This window comes from Myodes glareolus, chromosome 7 (assembly GCF_982192425.1).
Source record: "Myodes glareolus chromosome 7, mMyoGla1.1, whole genome shotgun sequence".
In the NCBI taxonomy this organism is placed as follows: domain Eukaryota; kingdom Metazoa; phylum Chordata; class Mammalia; order Rodentia; family Cricetidae; genus Myodes; species Myodes glareolus.
The window spans coordinates 92,165,803-92,183,073 of record NC_142032.1 but is presented as its reverse complement, the minus strand read 5'-3'; the positions used below and the strand labels follow the sequence as shown (position 1 = coordinate 92,183,073).

The 17,271-nt window shown below is 49.8% G+C and overlaps 1 protein-coding gene across 10 annotated transcripts in view; it reads left to right on the top strand.

Annotated features, from left to right (window-relative positions):
- Mical2 (microtubule associated monooxygenase, calponin and LIM domain containing 2) overlaps window positions 1-17,271 on the top strand; it is a 198,904-nt gene that overhangs the window by 114,533 nt on the left and 67,100 nt on the right. For 5 of the 10 annotated variants that reach the window (XM_085692910.2, XM_085692913.2, XM_085692912.2 and 2 more), the window contains 7 exons: window positions 1,400-1,543; window positions 2,802-2,927; window positions 3,900-4,118; window positions 4,327-4,428; window positions 5,804-5,929; window positions 15,007-15,114; window positions 16,393-16,579. In XM_085692910.2, the coding sequence (XP_085549036.2) occupies window positions 1,400-1,543; window positions 2,802-2,927; window positions 3,900-4,118; window positions 4,327-4,428; window positions 5,804-5,929; window positions 15,007-15,114; window positions 16,393-16,579 (1,012 nt within the window). The remainder of the gene's footprint in view (window positions 1-1,399; window positions 1,544-2,801; window positions 2,928-3,899; window positions 4,119-4,326; window positions 4,429-5,803; window positions 5,930-15,006; window positions 15,115-16,392; window positions 16,580-17,271) is intronic. The other 5 variants (XM_085692915.2, XM_085692916.2, XM_048460422.3 and 2 more) reach the window with 3 other exon arrangements.

The following is a 17,271-nucleotide window of genomic DNA, read 5'->3' as shown; positions in this document are numbered from 1 at the left end:
TCAACTTTAGCTTGCATCTTCCCGTGCATCTCTTCTGAATGAACACATCTTTATCCTCTTAAGAGCGCCATTCCTGGGGGCTAGAGAGATGGCTCAGTGGTTAAGAGCACTGACTGCTCTTCCAGCGGACCTGGGTTCAATTCCCAGCACCCACATGGCAGCTCACAACTGTCTGTAATTCTAGTTCCAGGAGACCCAACACTCGTGGCAAAAACACCAATGTACATAAAATATAAATAAATAAATAAATATTAAAAAAAAAAGAACGCCATTCCTATGGAGAGACTCCTTGTCTCCTTCGGGGGCCTGACCACCCACTTGGCACAGTACCCCTCGTATGCTCTGAGGTGTGTGGGAAAAGATGCATGGAACAGGAAATACATACTAAGAAATACTAGAAATTTTCAAGTCGTATTAGTTAGTAGATGAGTGAGATGGAGCTCCGTTTTGTAAGCCATCGTAACCAAGCTTGTTACCGTCACGCATCCCAACAGGATGGATGCAAAGGGCCCTTCATCCCTGTGCCATGAATCCCCAGAACCTCCAGTCCCAGGCTAATTGTGAGAGCACCTCAGACCAACACAGATTGAGATCTTTTTATACAATGGCTGCCAAGGGCCCTTCAGAAGTGTCAGAGCCAAGGAAGATAGCAAAATTGCCAGAGATTGGAGGAGACTAAGGAGACAAGATGACTCAATGTGTGGGATCCTGGGTTGGAGCCTGGAACAGAAGATGGGTGGGAATGGAAAAGCTGATGCAATCCAAACACAGCCCATGGTCCAGTTGAGAGTATTCTGCCAGTGTCCGTTCCCTGGCTCTGATAACAGTGCTGCGATTATTCCTGAAGCTACATCAAAGGTGGCTGGGGGAGGCGTCCTTGGGAGCGGGCTGTACTTCTTTGTACCGTCTGTGTAAATCTAAAGTTATCTCTGATTTATTTTTTCTTTAAAGATTAGAGTTGTGGGCGAAGTTGGGAAAGGGAGTGCAGAGGAGAGGAGCGAAAAGCCGAAAGCCTGTGCTCACCGTAGCCCGACTCCCTTCCCTCACCACTCTCTCTCCGCTTCTCAGGCGGAATGATGCATTTTGGAAATTAGTTTATATAACACTTCTCTGTTTGAACTGACTTTTTTTTTTTTGCTATAAGCGCTTGAAGTGGGACACTCCTCCCATTTTGTAGATGGGGCAAATTCAGAGACATACATTGCCTAGGTTCAAGACTGGTAGGGAGAAAGAATTCAAACTCTAACTGCTGGATTCCAATCCTTTAGACACATGCGTTGTGCTGTGAGCATCAATTCCAGCGGACACTCCTGCTGTCTGCCCTCACTCCCACAACCCACTGAGGGGCCCTCTGTCCTGACAACCCCTGGATTCCCATGTGCTGTTTTAACCTTTGCAGCTGCCAGCTTTCTCCAGCCGTAGCTTGGGCTCCAGTCAAGAGTGTGCCAGAGAAGGCGGCAATCAGAACAAAGTCAAGTCCATGGCCAATCAGCTGCTGGCCAAGTTTGAGGAGAACACCCGGAACCCTGCAGCCCTGAAGCAGGTAATGCTTTATGTGGTCACTGGACATAGCCTACTGGTAGCAGACCCCGGCTGACTAGAGATGGGCTAACGTTCACCTCCTGGGTGTGGTCAAACGGGGAAAAAGACTTCAGCCTCCTGGTTGTGAAATAACAGACTTTTCCATGGGGTTCTGTTAGAACATTTAGGCCTTCATACTGGATCCCTAACAAGTAGGGGTGCTAGCATTCCAGTATGTGGCCTGTGAGTCACAGCTTGCTGGTGCCCATCTTTCAGATAATTAAATCCATTTCCTAAATTGCTTTTGCCCTCAAATCATGATTTTAGCCAGTGTGAGAGAGGACAGCTCGAGTTGTGAGGCCATGTAGGAGAATACTGCCCAAGTCCCTGGTGAGATGGCGTACCCTGATCAGAGGTGCAAGGACTTGGCCAGCTTTCTCGGCATGCCCTGATGCCTCTGCCCTCCCCACATCCCGACAGGCTCTACAGGGTCGCTGTGTTTGACCAGGGCAAGCTAGCTGCTGTGACTTACACTGTCACGCCTCGTTTCAAGTCTGTGTTCTTAGCTTTGTTCCTCTGTTCTCTTTTCTTTGGATGTATACTGTAAAGTTACAATATGTTGTCATGATATAAGACTCTGGGGGTCAGATTCCCTTTGTTTATCAAGGACAGTGGTCCCATGACAGAATTGGACTCATCTGGGGGAGACATTCTCTCCCCTGGTTAACTTTAGAGGCACACATGAATGACTCCTTGGTCTTGGGGCTAGCCACAGCTCTCCTAGACAACTAATCTTCTCTAGAAAGCAGATTTGAAACAAAAGGGCAATTTTCTTGAGTCCTATCTTTGTCTAATCATAGTTTCAATGGTCCCTCCCGGAGGCCTGACTCTGTTCATTTGACCTGGACATCCCTGTCCTGGCATGGGCAAGAAGCTCTCTGTTTCTAGGAGGACTGTGCTGGCCACCCTAGCCTGGTGTAGGCTGGCACTGATGGCCCAGAGCCCTGTGTTTGAGCCAAACAGCAAGGCCTGTGGGATTGACACGTTGTCCCAGAGCAGGGAGCTACAGAACTTGCCCATCCACATGCTTGTAGAGCCAGGGATCCAGTTTCCAAGCTGGGCCCGGCTTGCAGGAATCTAGCCAGCCGCATCTCTGCTCCTCCACACAGCCGAGTCTCCTGTTCCTTGTTTCCCCCTTCCAACTCCACGTGCCTTTTCTCACTCGCCTTTTCTTTCCTGTCTCCTTGGGCTGCTTCTGTGGACTGCCTTTTTCTTCCCAGGACTGCCACCGGGTCTCAGGCATAGGTAAGCCTGTCTTATGCTCTGTCTCTCGCCCTCCTGCTACCCCTCGCTGTCCTAAGCTGGAGGACTCCACTCCCAGGCTTCCACCTCCTCTGAAAAGGCAGGTAGGGCTCTTTCCAGTGGATGCTATTTTGGTAAAGCTTGAAGGAGGGGACTTGGAGCCAAGGGGTGGGATGCATGGCTGCCTCCAGCCCCCATGTGTGACTGATTGTAGAATCCCTGTGCATGAAGACACAGTTCAAGGTTACTATCCTTCCGGATAAGAACAGCTACATAGGGAACACCTGATGTATATGTATGCCATTAGTTCCTCAGCCCATCACAGGTGTTACCCGGCCAACCGTGCACACTCTTGATGCTGTTGCTAGGGGGAGAGTAAACAACTCCATGTGGCCACTTTGGAGAGTTCCCATGCGATGCTTTAGTACAGAGGGGCTAGCGAATAAACTGGTTTCCAAATGATCGAGAAAGCAACAGTGGAATGGGTTGGGGGTGCCTTATGGCTACGCCCACAGAAAGAGTAAGGCTGGGGCATGGTAAAGGCCTTTCCAGATGTCTGAGCAGCCAGAGCCTGCATGGAGAGACTCTCTGGCTTTGGAATCTAGACGGTCAGAATAAGCACCCACAAATTCCAGGGTCATCTGGTCAGCACTGGGTGTTTGTTGTTTACTGGGCACCAGAGGTAGAGAGCAGTAGGTGCAGGGCTGATGCGGCAACTGTGTGTCCGTGTGCATACCATTCTCATGACGAGGTCTCCTGCATACCCAGATCAGTCACAATCCCTAATGGGATGGGTCATGCCTTCCTTGAGGAACCCTAGGCAATCTCATAATAGAGTTACGTATGGGAACCAGGGCTGTCGAGATTTGGCTGTCTTAGGCGAGGCCCAGGGCTGAGAACTGTTGATTGAGTGCTAGGGGTACCAACATAGATGCAGAAGCTCCTCCTTCATCCGGGCTAGTCTGTGACCGTTCTCAAAGTGCCACCTGCTTCTGTACCCTCTATCTCTGGTCCTGGGTCCCTCCTGGGGGTGGGGCCTATAAAAGGAAGGAAGCTGATTTCCCCCTCTCTCCCAGTTCTCCTCCGTGGTGGCTACAGGACAGGTGCTCAGAGAACTCAATCAAGTACCTGCTAGCGGCGAGTGCCCAAGCAGACCCTGGAGAGCCAGGGCCAAGTCCGACCTGCAACTGGGTGGGGCTGAAAATCTCGCCACCCTGCCTCCCACCTGCCAAGGGGCACTGGCCCTGTCCGGGGTGCTGCGGCGGCTGCAGCAAGTAGAAGAAAAGGTTCTTCAGGTGACCACACTCTCTACCTACCTGTGTCTGTGCCCATCCTACCTGTTCCTCACCCACCCAGAGCAGGTCCCTTTTCCTCTGCCTCCTTCCCTATCTCCGGTCTGCTGTGTCTGAGGAGACCAGCCTGGCTCATTCCTTCCCCCTCTCCCTTGGAGGTGACCCTCATGGCCATTGTCACCATCTTTCTCCTTTCTCACCTTGACTGCAGAAGAGGGCCCAGAACTTGGCTAACAGGGAATTTCACAAAAAGAACATTAAGGAGAAGGCGGCTCACCTGGCCTCCATGTTTGGACACGGGGATTTCCCACAGGTAAATCAAGGGCTTTCGCAGTGCTCGGGGACCAAGGCTGGGTGTCTTGCCAGGTAGCCATGAACCAGCCCCGGAAGCTCACACTTCTCTCCTTCCTTTTCTATAGTACAAGAAGCAGTTCGCTTTTTACGCCATTGATAAATTTGAGCTTGCATCTAAGAGACGCAGATGCACAGTTTTGAGACAGTAGACATGTTATGACGAGGGGGAATGGAGGCAGGAGAGTAAGCTCAAGTGAAAAGAATCTTGTACCCAGCAAAAAACAGGGACTTTAGGACCCTAGTTGGGCCGAGTGTGGTGGTGCAAGCCTTTAATGCTAGCATTGCAGAGGCAGAGGCATGTGGATCCTTGTGAGCTTGAGGCCAGTCTGGTCTAATAGTGAGTTTCAGGACAGCCAGGGCTACACAGTGAGACCCCGAGTCCATCCAAAGTAACATTAAATCAAACAAAACAACCCTAATCAAGAGATTCCAATCTTTTGACTTTGGGCTGCTATGCGCTGGGGCACATGTGGACCACAGTTTGGTTACATGTGTGCTTAGATCATTTCTAAATAGATTCTGAGCTTCCTGGGAGGGAAAGGAGGACTGTTGATCAACTGCAAGGCTCTGGGCGCCTTAAAGATGAGAGCAAGCCAATTGCTTGTGCTGCTAAAGGCTGCCCCCCACCCAGCTTCAGCTGTCTCTCAAAGCAGCAAGGCTAAGCTAATGCAAGAAACTTTGCCTTAGCATGGGAAGTACAGCTTCCTCCAGGCCGCCTACTTACTTAGAAACTGGTAGGAAAAGAGGAGCTGGTGTTCGCAGAGCAGGAACTGAGAGTAGGAGTGAAGGCAGGGAGGCGGGGGTAGGGGTATTCTCGTGGCATCCTGCTCCTTCCGCAAGCTGTCTCTAGAACACATCTTGGCCACCTTTGCTCAGCCCCCTCCTGTGTCTCCAGCTGTCAGTGGAGCCACGCACCGAGGGAAGGATATTGCCAGGGTTCTAGCAGTCTGCCAGAGGCAGGTGTGTGCCTCCAGCTGCTGAAGCCCCAGCTGTGGCGGGCTGCCCCCATTGGCTCTGGCTTCTCCTCCTCCTAAGCCTGCAGCTGCTCCCTTATACCAGATTCTTCTATGGTGGATTCTCGTGAGCACTGCAGTCTGGGGCAGCTCTAGGCAGGAGCAGAATGGGTCTCCCCGGGGTACTTCATGGAGCTGGAGCTGGAGCAAAGGCAGTACGGCCAGGAGCCACATAATCCCACTTGGCTCCAAAGACACACTCCTGTGTCATCCTGAGACGCGGCCCTCAGTGTCTGCTCCTGCGTGGGTATGTTAAAGGCAAGATCGCTCCACCTGCCGCAGCTATAGTCCTGCTTTCTTTCCTGTCTCTGTTCCATGCAGGATAAACTCCTGTCTAAACGTCTGCCTCACACTCATCCTCCATCTCCTCCCTCTGGTCTTCCATCTCCTGATTCAACTGCTCCTTCATCTCCACCAGCTGCCGACTCTGTTTCTCCTGCCAGAAAGGTAGTCGTCCCAGAATCACCGCCGCCTCCACCCCCTGCATGTTCTGAGATGTTCTCAGGCTCCGTTTGGCCGGCACAGCCAAACATCTGGAGATGGGCTTGGCTGGGATGAAAGTTTGTTAGACATTGTACAACAGTCTCCAGTCCGGTTTGGGTTTTGTGTTAGTGCCTGCATCTAGCAGAACGGCCTGAGCCTGCACTGCCAATGTCACGCTCTCACAGAAAGCGCTCCTCGGGGACCTCAATGCTGAGCCCTGCCCAGGTACTGAGAAAATTAAGGGGGAACTTTGGACCCCTTCTTACTGCCATTCAGACAGAAACAGCACCCCGTCATAAGAATAATCACACATTCAATATGCAGAGCTGTGAAATTTGGTGTGCCTGGCCTAAGCAAATGGCAATTTCACACCGTGAACTTAATACGGTACGATTCGTGAATTTTGTGAGCCGTAGAACAGGCAAGATTGCAAGAACAGAAAGCAGCCTGCAGAGGGTTCAGAGGCCATTAAAGGAGACCTGTGTGGACGATTTCACATAACTAGTTTCCTGAATGGAGAACTATGGTGTGATAGGAAGTGATCAAAATGTATAAGGCAGGCAGGTAGGCCTGGCATGAAGTGAGAAGACAGAATGTCTGGTGTCACCTGGCTCTGAGATGACAGTGTGTAAGGCTGGACAGACAGTGAGAGCAGCTCACAGCACTGTCGGTGTGTTCGGGAATTTCGTCCTCTCACGGGGCTGTAGCGAGCTCCTGAAGGGAACACCCTGTGTTCTCAAAAGCAGTACAGGAGTTAGCTAGGCGGGAGAGAGGCCGGGAACGAGCTGTGATTTAGTGGATAGTGAAGTGTTCTGTGAACAAGAATGAGTTTGGCTCTGTGGTACATTTCTAGCCTCCAGAATGAGTGAGTCCCCAGCCATAGTATGCTCTGCTGAACTGAGTCTGCTGGCCTGGCTCCTGCTGAGGCCAGGGTGCAGGCTGGGTGTCCCATCTGTAGGACTCCTGTTTGGCTCCTGGGTTGTTGAGCTGGTGCACATCCAGCTTCGTGCTATCGTCTTAGCAAAAGGTCCCAAGTTGCCCCTTGTTTTGTAACTGGTTCTGTTCCCACGGACACCCCTAGCATCTATAGGGAGAAGTGTGTAGAATGAATCTCCACAGACAGGTGAAATCTTATTACCCAGCCCCCTCCCGGGTTCCCCACATGGGCATGAAGCTCCCCCAAAGACCAGGAGGGAGCGACATGAAGAGACAGAAACACTTCTGATTTCCACTGCTACTGAAAACTCGTGGGTAAGATATCAACACAGCCGCACCCTGGCCAGTGTCAGCCCCTCAGCCAGCTGTCTGTCTGTCTGTCTGGTCCTCTGTTCTCTCCCCACCCCCATGTAAAGGGGTCCTGGCTCACATCATGGAGAACTGTATGCGTGGAGACAGACATTTTTGTCACCACCATTAGCAAGGTCTCAGGATAGACTTCCCATCAGAGATGCTATTTCCTGCTGTGGGGAGCATCACTTCCACCCTTGATCTTGGCGGAATAAAGGGGATGGTGGAGGTGGTCAGGGCACTGGGCGCAGGCCATGTAGTGACTCTGTCAGTTAGCCAAAGCCACCTTGCTTCTCCCTGTCTAGCCTTTCTCCTGTTTCCTAGGGCGTTCAAAGCTGAGCTTGCCAAGACCCACCCTCTTTTCATCCCTGATTTTCTTCTAGCCTCAAGAAGTTCTCTCTGTCCTCTAAGTGATAGCAGGAGGTGGAGCCTGGGGTCTGGCGGACCCTTGTCAATACTAAGCTTGTCCCTATTGTGTTATCCCAGAGCCCCCCACCCAAGGCCTTTCTCGTCAGCCTTTCAGACAGTCTTTAAAACAAGGTCCCCCACCAAGCTAGCTAGTGAAGCTTCATTTATGCAATGAGAATTTATTAAACTCAGTTTGGATACTTTCAGGCTCTTAGCATAGGCACCAGAGTTAAGTCCCTGCACTGTGTAGCTTCTGTTACAGTAGAGGAAACACCAGCATGAATGTGACATCTAAGTAAGTCATGCATGTCACAGATGACATGAGAATCACTGTGGACGGGTTCGGCACCAGCAGCAGCCCGGGGTGCTGGCAGCAAAGAGCAATATAAAGTGGGGCGGGCGAGAAGGGCTGCTCTGTGACTGGGAGAACTGAGCATGGGCAGAGCCGATAAGAAGGCAGAGGTTTGCCTGGTCTCCAAGAGCTAGTTGCCGGACAGCTGTGGCTGTTACACAGAGAAGCCCTGCCTTGGGGAGAAAAAAAAGAAGAAGAAGATGATGGTTTTCTGTGTTTTTTTTTTAATTGTTTTTATTGAGCTATATATTTTTCTCTGCTCCTCTCCCTTCCTCTCCCCTCTCCTTCTGCCCTCTCCCATGGTCCCCATGCTCCCAATTTACTTAGGAGATCTTGTCTTTTTCTACTTCCCATGTAGATTAGATCCATGTATGTCTCTCTTAGGGTCCTCATTGTTGTCTAGGTTCTCTGGGATTGTGAGTTGTAGGCAGGTTTTTCTTTGCTTTGTGTCTAAAAGTCACTTATGAGTGAGTATATATTATATTTGTCTTTCTGGGTCTGGGTTACCTCACTCAATATGATGTTTTTTAGATCCATCCATTTGCCGGCAAATTTCAAGATGTCGTTATTTTTTTTCCTCTGTGTAGTACTCCATTGTGTAAATGTGACACATTTTCCTTATCCATTCTTTGGTCAAGGGGCATTTAGGTTGTTTCCAGGTTCTGGTTATAACAAACAATACTGCTTTGAACATAATTGAGCACATGTCCTTGTGGTATGATTGAGCATCCTTTGGTTATATACTCAAAAGTGGTATTGTTGGGTCTTGAGGAAGGTTGTTTCCTAATTTTCTGAGAAATCACCATACTGATTTCCAAACCAGCTGTACCAGTTTGTACTCCCACCAGCAATACAGGAGTGTTCCCTTTACCCTACGTCTCCAGCATAAGTTGTCCTCAGTGTTTTTGATCTTGGCCATTCTTACAAGTATAAGATGGAATCTCAGAGTTGTTTTGATTTGCATTTCTCTGATTACTAAGGATATTGACCATTTCCTTAAGTGTCTTTCAGTCATTTTAGATTCATCTGTTTAGAGTTCTCTGTTTAGGTCTGTACCCCATTTTTTGGGGGGATTATTTATTCTCTTGATGACAAGTTTCTTGAGTTCTTTGTATATTTTGGAGATCAACCCTCTGTCCAATGTGGGATTGGTGAAGATCTTTTCCCATTCTGTAGACTGCCATTTTGGAAGGCAAAGGTTTAAGGAGACTCTTGGGTCTATAACTCTCAATATATAATCCACTGGTCTCTCTGAACCAGGTAAATGGGACCTGGCAGAGTCACCAGCCCACAAGTTGTGACCATGGGAAGCACCATACCTGGGGACAGGCTGAATGGAATTGGCTTGGAGATGGCCCTGCCTCTGGAGCTTTATGCCTTGTTTCTGTGGGCTTGATAATCCAGGCCAACCTTGGTCATAAGACAGTTGTATAATTGGTACATTTGAACAGCTTCCAACTTGTTAGTCGCAGGGCAATGTGTCTTTCAGCTGTGGCTGGGGATAATCTGGGAGCTCTTAGAAGTCACCATGGCATGGTGGGTACGTAACTGCTTCTGTCTGGGCTTCGGTTTTCCCGCAGTGCCCACGCTCAAAAACCACTGTCATTCTTGCTATGAGTCCATGGCAGGCAGGCAGGGATGGAGTTGTGAGGATTCAGTTGCAAGCCTCTTGGATAGAGGCTCCCCAGCCTTGCACCTACCCAACCTTTCCCTCCCTCCCAACTCCTCATCATTAAGTCACCACCAGGCCTTGTGCAAAGTCTACATCGTCCTAGCCCAGCCTTATGGCCAACGCCATTTTCTCTTCAAATCCCTGTTACTCATTCATTTTTTTTCCCTCTGTAAAGGGGAAGCCATGTCTGTTTGTTCCACAGTTTGCCTGCTGACATTTGCCAAGGTTGTTGAGCTCTGACAAGATCAAGATGGTGGGGAATGACTGCACAGCTGGGCCAAGGATTGCTTCACTATGGCTTAGCCAGCTGACAGCGTGAAGAGCAATGAGTCCCACAAGAGGAGCTTCCTCTGCCCCTTGGGGTGTTTGTGTTAAGACTAGATTTGCAGGATTTACTCTGGGATTTACATATTAGACGGAGATGCCATCCGTGGGCATGTTTTGGCCAGGCAACCTGTCTTGTGTTAGGTCTAGTTAGGACAGAGCTCAAGGGCCCCTCCATCCTTGACCTCTTCCCTCTGTCCTGGGGATAGAGCTAGACAACACTGTGGAAGTCTCTGGTGTGCGTCCCAGTCCAGGATTATTTGAATATGCCAGTGCCGGTGTGTATTAGGGAAATAGGATGTTATTAAGTAGAAGAATCTGAGCTTAGAACCAGACTTGAATTTAAAGTACTGCTCACTCACTGTGCAACTTTGGACAATATAGTGGATCTCTCTGAGCCTTAGCTTCTTAGTCTATAAGCTGGAGATATTTCAGCTGCTCCTTGGTGTGGTTAGAACATTGCAGATCCAACATATGCGAAATGCCTGGAATATTGAGTAAATGTTCCTTTTCCCAGTAGAAAAACATCTAGGAAAAAAGCTCATTTGCTTAAAACACATATTTCTAAAATGCCAATCACTTTAAGGCTTTCCATTTTCTACCATAGCTACTTAAGAACAAATGCCATCATGGCTAATTTAGAGTCCAAAGAGATTCGGGAACCATCTGCAGAGCTATAAGGGCTAAATGCATGTGATCAACTTTGTGTGCCTGACATTCTGGGTAAAGTTAGGCAGATGAAGACTCCCCCAAGGGAGCTCATAGCCCTTAAGGCTTGCCTCATCTCAGTTCTGAGCATGTCATTTCCAATGTCCTTATAGAAGGCAGAGACAAGGAATCAGATCCAAGGCCTGTTCTCTGTGGTTTTCTTATCTAGGGACTCCTCAGTATGGAATGTCCTTGACCCTCAGTACCCAAGAGACCACTCTAGCTCTGCGGTTTGACCCTTCTCCTCACAAATGCTCAGCTCCAAACCTCTGGAAGCTTGAGTCTTGCTCCCAGACTGTCTTGTGTGGGCTTGCTTGATGCTCAGAACATGCTAGCTGGCCACAGATGACTCAACTCTGCTGAGAAGCACTGCCTGGGCATCTGCTGTGTGGGCTGAGTTCTGGGCCCAAGGTGGGGCAAATCCAGCAGTTTTGACTCAAAGGGCCTGGCAGCCTGCATCCTCCTCCATTACAAGCATCATATCTGTGACAGAGGAAGAGAGATGGCTCAGACAGGACAACTGACATCAGGGATGCAGACTTGGGGAGTAGCTGAACCAGTCCAGTCCAGTATGAGAAAGATTCCCACGTCAAGAGACCTGGGCTGGAGAGGGTCACAGGCCTGTCTGAGGCCTGTCTCTTGGTAGAAAGTTAGTCGCCCCTGTAGCCTCTGGCATCAATGCTTGTGACAATATCTGTGTCACCATGTTTGAATCAAGAGTGTCTCAGGAAAGATGAAGCTACACCACTCTTATTTGTGCAGAAGAGAGAGAGAGAATCTAAAAACCAGAACTCAAAACTACGTGTGTGAGTCTCACTGACTCCTTGCTGAGGAACTCTGGGTGCCCAGCACTTGTGAAACTCCACCTAAGGGGTTTTGTTTTTAGTATGTTTGTTGTCTGTGTATGTCTGCATGCATGTATACTGTGTGTGGATATCTGCAGAAGGAGGCACGGTTCCCCGGGAGCTGGAGTTACGATTGTGAGTCACCTGATGTGGGTTCTGGGAACTAAACTCAGGTCCTCTGAAAGAGTTAGATGCATTTAACCTCTGAGTCACCTCTCCGGCCCCTACCCAGGTCTTTTAGGGTGCTTCCATAACCCTGCAAGCTTGGGAGTGATCTCCCCATTTCCCAGTTGGGAAAACTAAGGTTCATAGCAGAGAAATAATATATATGAGGTTAGTCAAATGTCATATGAGACACAATATGCCCCCAAATAACCAACCATTCTGTAACTCATTCTAATGAAGTCACTGAAAAATAGTTTGAATTCAAAAGGAACAGCAAATAGTGGAAAATATCCAAATGTAATTCTTGAAAATTATAAGACTATAAATTATATAGGAACTGCAAGACCAGTTCCAGGGAATCCCAAAATTGCTAATTCTTGGTGTTCTGGGGTCAAGTCATCAGACTGTCCAGTTTCACATTTCAGTAAATTTTTCCCAGGCAGACCACCAGTGTTCCCCTCATCCAGCCCCACCCCTACAGCACATGTGGCTTGCCACTCAATGTACGTGACTCTTCTTGCTGAGAATGTGTAGCTCGTATGCTGTAGTCACCGCCAGGATGAACTCTCGAAGTCTCTCCACAAGCCTTGCCTTTCATCACTTCTTGGAAGACAGGCCACCTGCTAACTCCCCAGCTGGAGAAAACGTGGTCCTCACACAGAGACCCGGTTATAGTCTCCCTTTCACAGAGCCAAGAGAGTCGTCCTCCTGTCGAGAAGTAGAGCGAGTTGGATAGGTGGCTCAGTTAAGAGCGCTTATCGTTCTTGCAGAGGACCTGGGTCAGTTCTCAACACTGTTGGTGGCACACGACATCTGTGCCTCCAATTCTGGAGGATCTGATGCCTTCTTCTGGCCTCTGAGCTACATATACATACATGCAGGCAAACCCTCATACACATATAATAAATCTAAAATGATTTTTAGATGGAAGATAGCTCCCAGTCCTCAGACTGATGATCACTTTCATGCTGGTCTTGAGTAGGCTTCAAGAGCCCTCTCGTCCCTTGTGGCAAGTCTCCCTCCTCCGAGTGCCTTATGACCTCTGTAAATCCCATTTATGGCTCAGTGATCTGGGATGGTTCCCAGTAGGTGGGAAGAGCATCCAGGAGACCCACTGCCGAGTTAGTTGGCTCAAAATAAAATAAAAAAAAAAAAAAAAAAAAACTTGGTGTGGCCTTCATCTTGGACATTGCTGTCTTCTGACACCCTGCCCAGCTGCCAGGTGACTTGAACGGCTGATTTGAACAACTGAACGGGCTGTGACTATCCCAGTGTGTTTTAGGTGGTAACCAGCACCCACACAGCCCTCTGCAAGCTCCAGTGATTTCTCCCTAAGACAGGATTGCTTAGAAGTTCAGTGACACAAAGTGCTTATTAGCTAAGCAGTTAATAAGGTCTCGTTAGACATTCGGGTTTCTAGTCTCAGACAGTACAGGCTGAATCTCGGCTCCATCAGAAGGCAGATACTGTCCGTGGGTGTTGTGACACACCTCGTCTCCTTTCTGGGAGAGTGATATGGAGCCAGTTCTCATCACAGGAGTCTGGGCGGGCACTACCCAGGGAGAAAGCTAGCCTCCCTCCCCTTTTTATTTTCAAGTAAACTTTGCATTCTACAGCCTCTATCTGAGGGTCAGGATTGGGGGCCCCACCAGGGGACGGAACACCAGACAAGCAATGGCTAATTGTCCTGAACCAATACAACTGAACCTTCCTAGAAGGAGCCAGATTGTTTGGCTTGTGTAGGTTCCTAAAAGTGGGAAGAGGTTGTATCAAAGCAGAATTCTAATCTTTCCCAGGCTAGATCTGAGGGCAGCGACAGGACTGGGGGAATGGGGGGGGGGGGTCAGTGCCTGGTCTGGCTGCTGTTGTTCACAAGACACGGAGGCTTTGCACAGGCTGAGGAGGCCCAGCCTACACTAGAGAGATCAGAACCCCTTACCCCAGCAGCCTACAGCCATGTTCCTTATAGTCCCCAAGAACCCTCCACACATGGAGTGACTACCAAACTGCTCTCAGTGGGACAGCTTCTAGACTCACCAGAGGTGTGAGGGTCTCTGTGACCATCTCTCCTGCCTGCTCAGCTTCCTGTATGTTCACCCCCATGATATCTGCTTTGTCTGGGATCTGAAGAGTTAGCCTCAGACGCTGGGGTGGCTCTGCTCCAGGAGCTGGGGGCCCAAGCTTGGTTTCAGTTCCCTATCTCTCCTGCTTAGTTCTCAAGCCTGACTGTTAGCACATTAGACATCGCTCCCAAGAGCAGTCTAGATTTGGATGGCAAGCGTTGTTTCATCACATAAGACTCAGTGTTTCTTGAGGCAACCCATTGTACTAGAATCCTGGCAGCCTCAGTGGCTTACTAGTTCTGGCCACTCTTCTCAGAGGTTGAATCTGGAAGGCAGCAAGGTCTTGGAGCCTCCCCTCAAGAGCCTGGAGATCACAAACAATATGTCTGGCCTCTTGGGCTATGCATTATTCACCTCCTGACAGCAGACAAAGCATTCTCGGTGTGGTCTGTCAGAGCTGCTGGGGAGGGAGGGGCCTAGTAGGACTTGGCTGGGCCTGGATGTGTGCTTATTCCGTCCCCTATTCGAGCTATTCAGTGTTGCTGGTCTGTAGCCATCGCTCCAGAGCTGTCTTCTGACTGCTATGCTGAGCAGGTCACGGGTGGGACTCAGACCTAGCTCCTCTCTAGAAATTTCCAAGGCATGCCGCCAAGCCACGAGCTCTTGGACCTGGTTCACTCGTTTAGGAAAATGCAGATCTTTGCATCTCAGAAAACAAACCCTAGACCCGTTATGTACAAACTCCCTCCCCCAACCCCTGGCTATGATTTCATTGTCTATGATTTTGTTGTTGGTTTGGGGATTTGTTTTTTATGAGTTTAGGGAAGGATCTCATTCCGTAGTTTCGACTGGTCTAGATCGCACTCTGTTGCTCAGGCTGGCCTCAAATCCACAGCAATCCTGCATCAGATTACTGAGTTTTGGGATCCTAGGCCTGTTTCACTGTAACTGGCTCTATGTCTGTGATTTGGTAATGCTACGTAGCTCATAGGAGTAGAAATGTGGGCTTTTTCCTTTTGCTACCACCAGTCTGGGAGTTCCTGCCTGCTGTCCATTTCTATACCTCTGGTGTCTGCTCCAGGCGATCTGGTTTACCTCTGGAGATGCTGTGGTCCTGCCTTCCTACAGGCTGGAACCCTCTTCCCCTCGCCCTACATTTCTGCTGGGTGCTAACTGCCTTTCTTTTTGTCTGTTTCCTCACCTCTGCTCTCGGCTAGCTGACAGTAGGGAAAGTGTCCAGTGGAATAGGGGCTGCGGCTGAAGTGCTGGTCAATCTGTACTTGAATGACCACAGACCTAAGACACAGGCCACCTCTCCAGACCTGGTAAGGAAATGCGCGGTCAGCCTCCACCTGAAGGTACTTGGCCAGCCTCCCAAGAGTATGGGAGGAGCCAAAGGGACCAACAAGGGGGTGCTGAAAGTAGGCTAGAGCTGGCAGAGGCTGGGGAAGCTATGGTTCCTCAAAGACTGACTTCGCTTGGGTCCTTGTGGTTCGTTTTCCAAGCAAGACATGCTCCCTGCTCTCTGCGGCTTTCAGGATCTATTCAGTATCAGGCCTTCAGGGCTATTGTCCAAGTTCCCATCTTCAGCATTTAGTGTCCAACCTGAGTAGACCTAAGTAAACCTGGGAACTGAGACATGCGTAGCAGGGGGAGCACGTCTTCCCTCTGACGCTCTCTCTCCCTCCTCGCTCTAAGTGGCATGTTGCCATCAGCAGCACTGTGCACTGATTGTTGAGCTGGTTTCCTTGGGGCTCACTGACCTGGAATTGCCCAGCACCAGCCTGCTCCAGCCCTTCTCTTCCCCATTGCTAGTGCGGAGGGAACCGTAAGACACAAGCTCCCTTTTTCCGCTCTCTCTTGAATAGATCTGAGGTCACCCCCAGTCCTCACTTGACCCCTGTCACTGCAAGGGCAAAGACATATAGCACACCTTCTCGTGGTTTCTTTCCCTCTTGCTGCGGTAGACTACCCCAACAAGCGTGACTTCAGGGGAGAGAGTTTATTTAGCTCACAGTTCAAGGCACAAGTCCATCATGGCAGGAGGTCAAGCAGGAACTTGAAGCAGGTGGACACATTGCATCTACAATCAGCAAGCAGAGAGGGTTAGATGCAAGCATTCTGCTGTTCTGTCTGTGCCGTCCAAGCCCCTAGCCAGAGAATGCCCACTCACAGTGGGCAGGTCTTCCCACCTCGGTTAACTAATCAAGGTAATTCACTAATCAAGGTAATCCACAGGCATACCCAGAGGCTCCCAGTTGAGACTGGATTCTGCCAAGCTGACAACTAGCACTGATCATCACACAGCATCACTGTGGTACCCAGTGACTTTTACCCTCTGGGACGGACCGCAAGAAACCAACACTAGACTGATATATTCAAGCCCGATGTCCACTCGTTCCGATCAGCCTGGCAGAGAGCCCCTGCAGGGGTGGAGGCTGTGGGGAGTGCGTCTCCCTGTCCATGCTCTTGTCTGCGGTGACATAAGCAGCCGCCAGGAGCCCTGAAGACGCTGGAATTTGATTAAGAATTTCTACATCCCTAGGCCTGGCCTTTAAAGTCACATTCGTTCCTAACTCATTGCTCTTTTCCGCTGGCCCTAGGAATCCGTACGAAAGGCCTTTCGCCTGAGCCTGGGCGGCAGCGACACCTGCTACTTCTGTAAGAAGCGCGTGTTTGTGATGGAGCGGCTGAGTGCCGAGGGTCACTTTTTCCACCGTGAGTGCTTCCGATGCAGCGTCTGCACCACTACCCTGCGCCTGGCTGCCTATGCCTTTGACAGCGATGAAGGTAACCCTAGGGACCGGGATGGCACTGGCCTCTGGCCTCTGTCTCAGATGTGACTTTGGGAGGCTGTAGGACTTACCAACAGGAGTATGGTATCATCAGGAACACTGCTTAGGGACACTGGAAGACCCTGCTGTCCAGAACCAAAGCCACTGTCACCGGCAGTGCACCAGGCACAGGGACACCTACTGTCTACTGAGGACCCTCACAGTCCCACTCAACTCCATCGCTCTCCATGGTGCCTGTGAGGCCAAGATAACCAAACCTGATGAACTGTGTGGCATGCTCAGAATTATACCTGGCATGTAATAAGAGCTTAATGAATGATGGCGTGCTAATAAAGTATGTGGAGCCTAAGCGCTACCTTGCATCCACAAGGACTTGAGTCCAGTTCCTGAACCCATGTTTTTTTTTTTAAACTTATTTATTAATTATGTATACAGGGTTCTTACTGCATGTATGCCTTCAGACCAGAAGAGGGCACCAGATCTCATTACTGATGGCTGTGAGCCACCATGTGGTTGCTGGGAATTGAACTCAAGACCTGTGGAAGAGCAGTCAGTGCTCTTAACCTCTGAGCCGTCTCGCCAGCCCCCATGTTTTGTTTTGTTTAAATAGGACCCAATGTAGTGGTACATACCTAGAATCTCAGCCCTGGAGAGACAACGTCAGGTTAATCTCTGGAATTTGAGGCC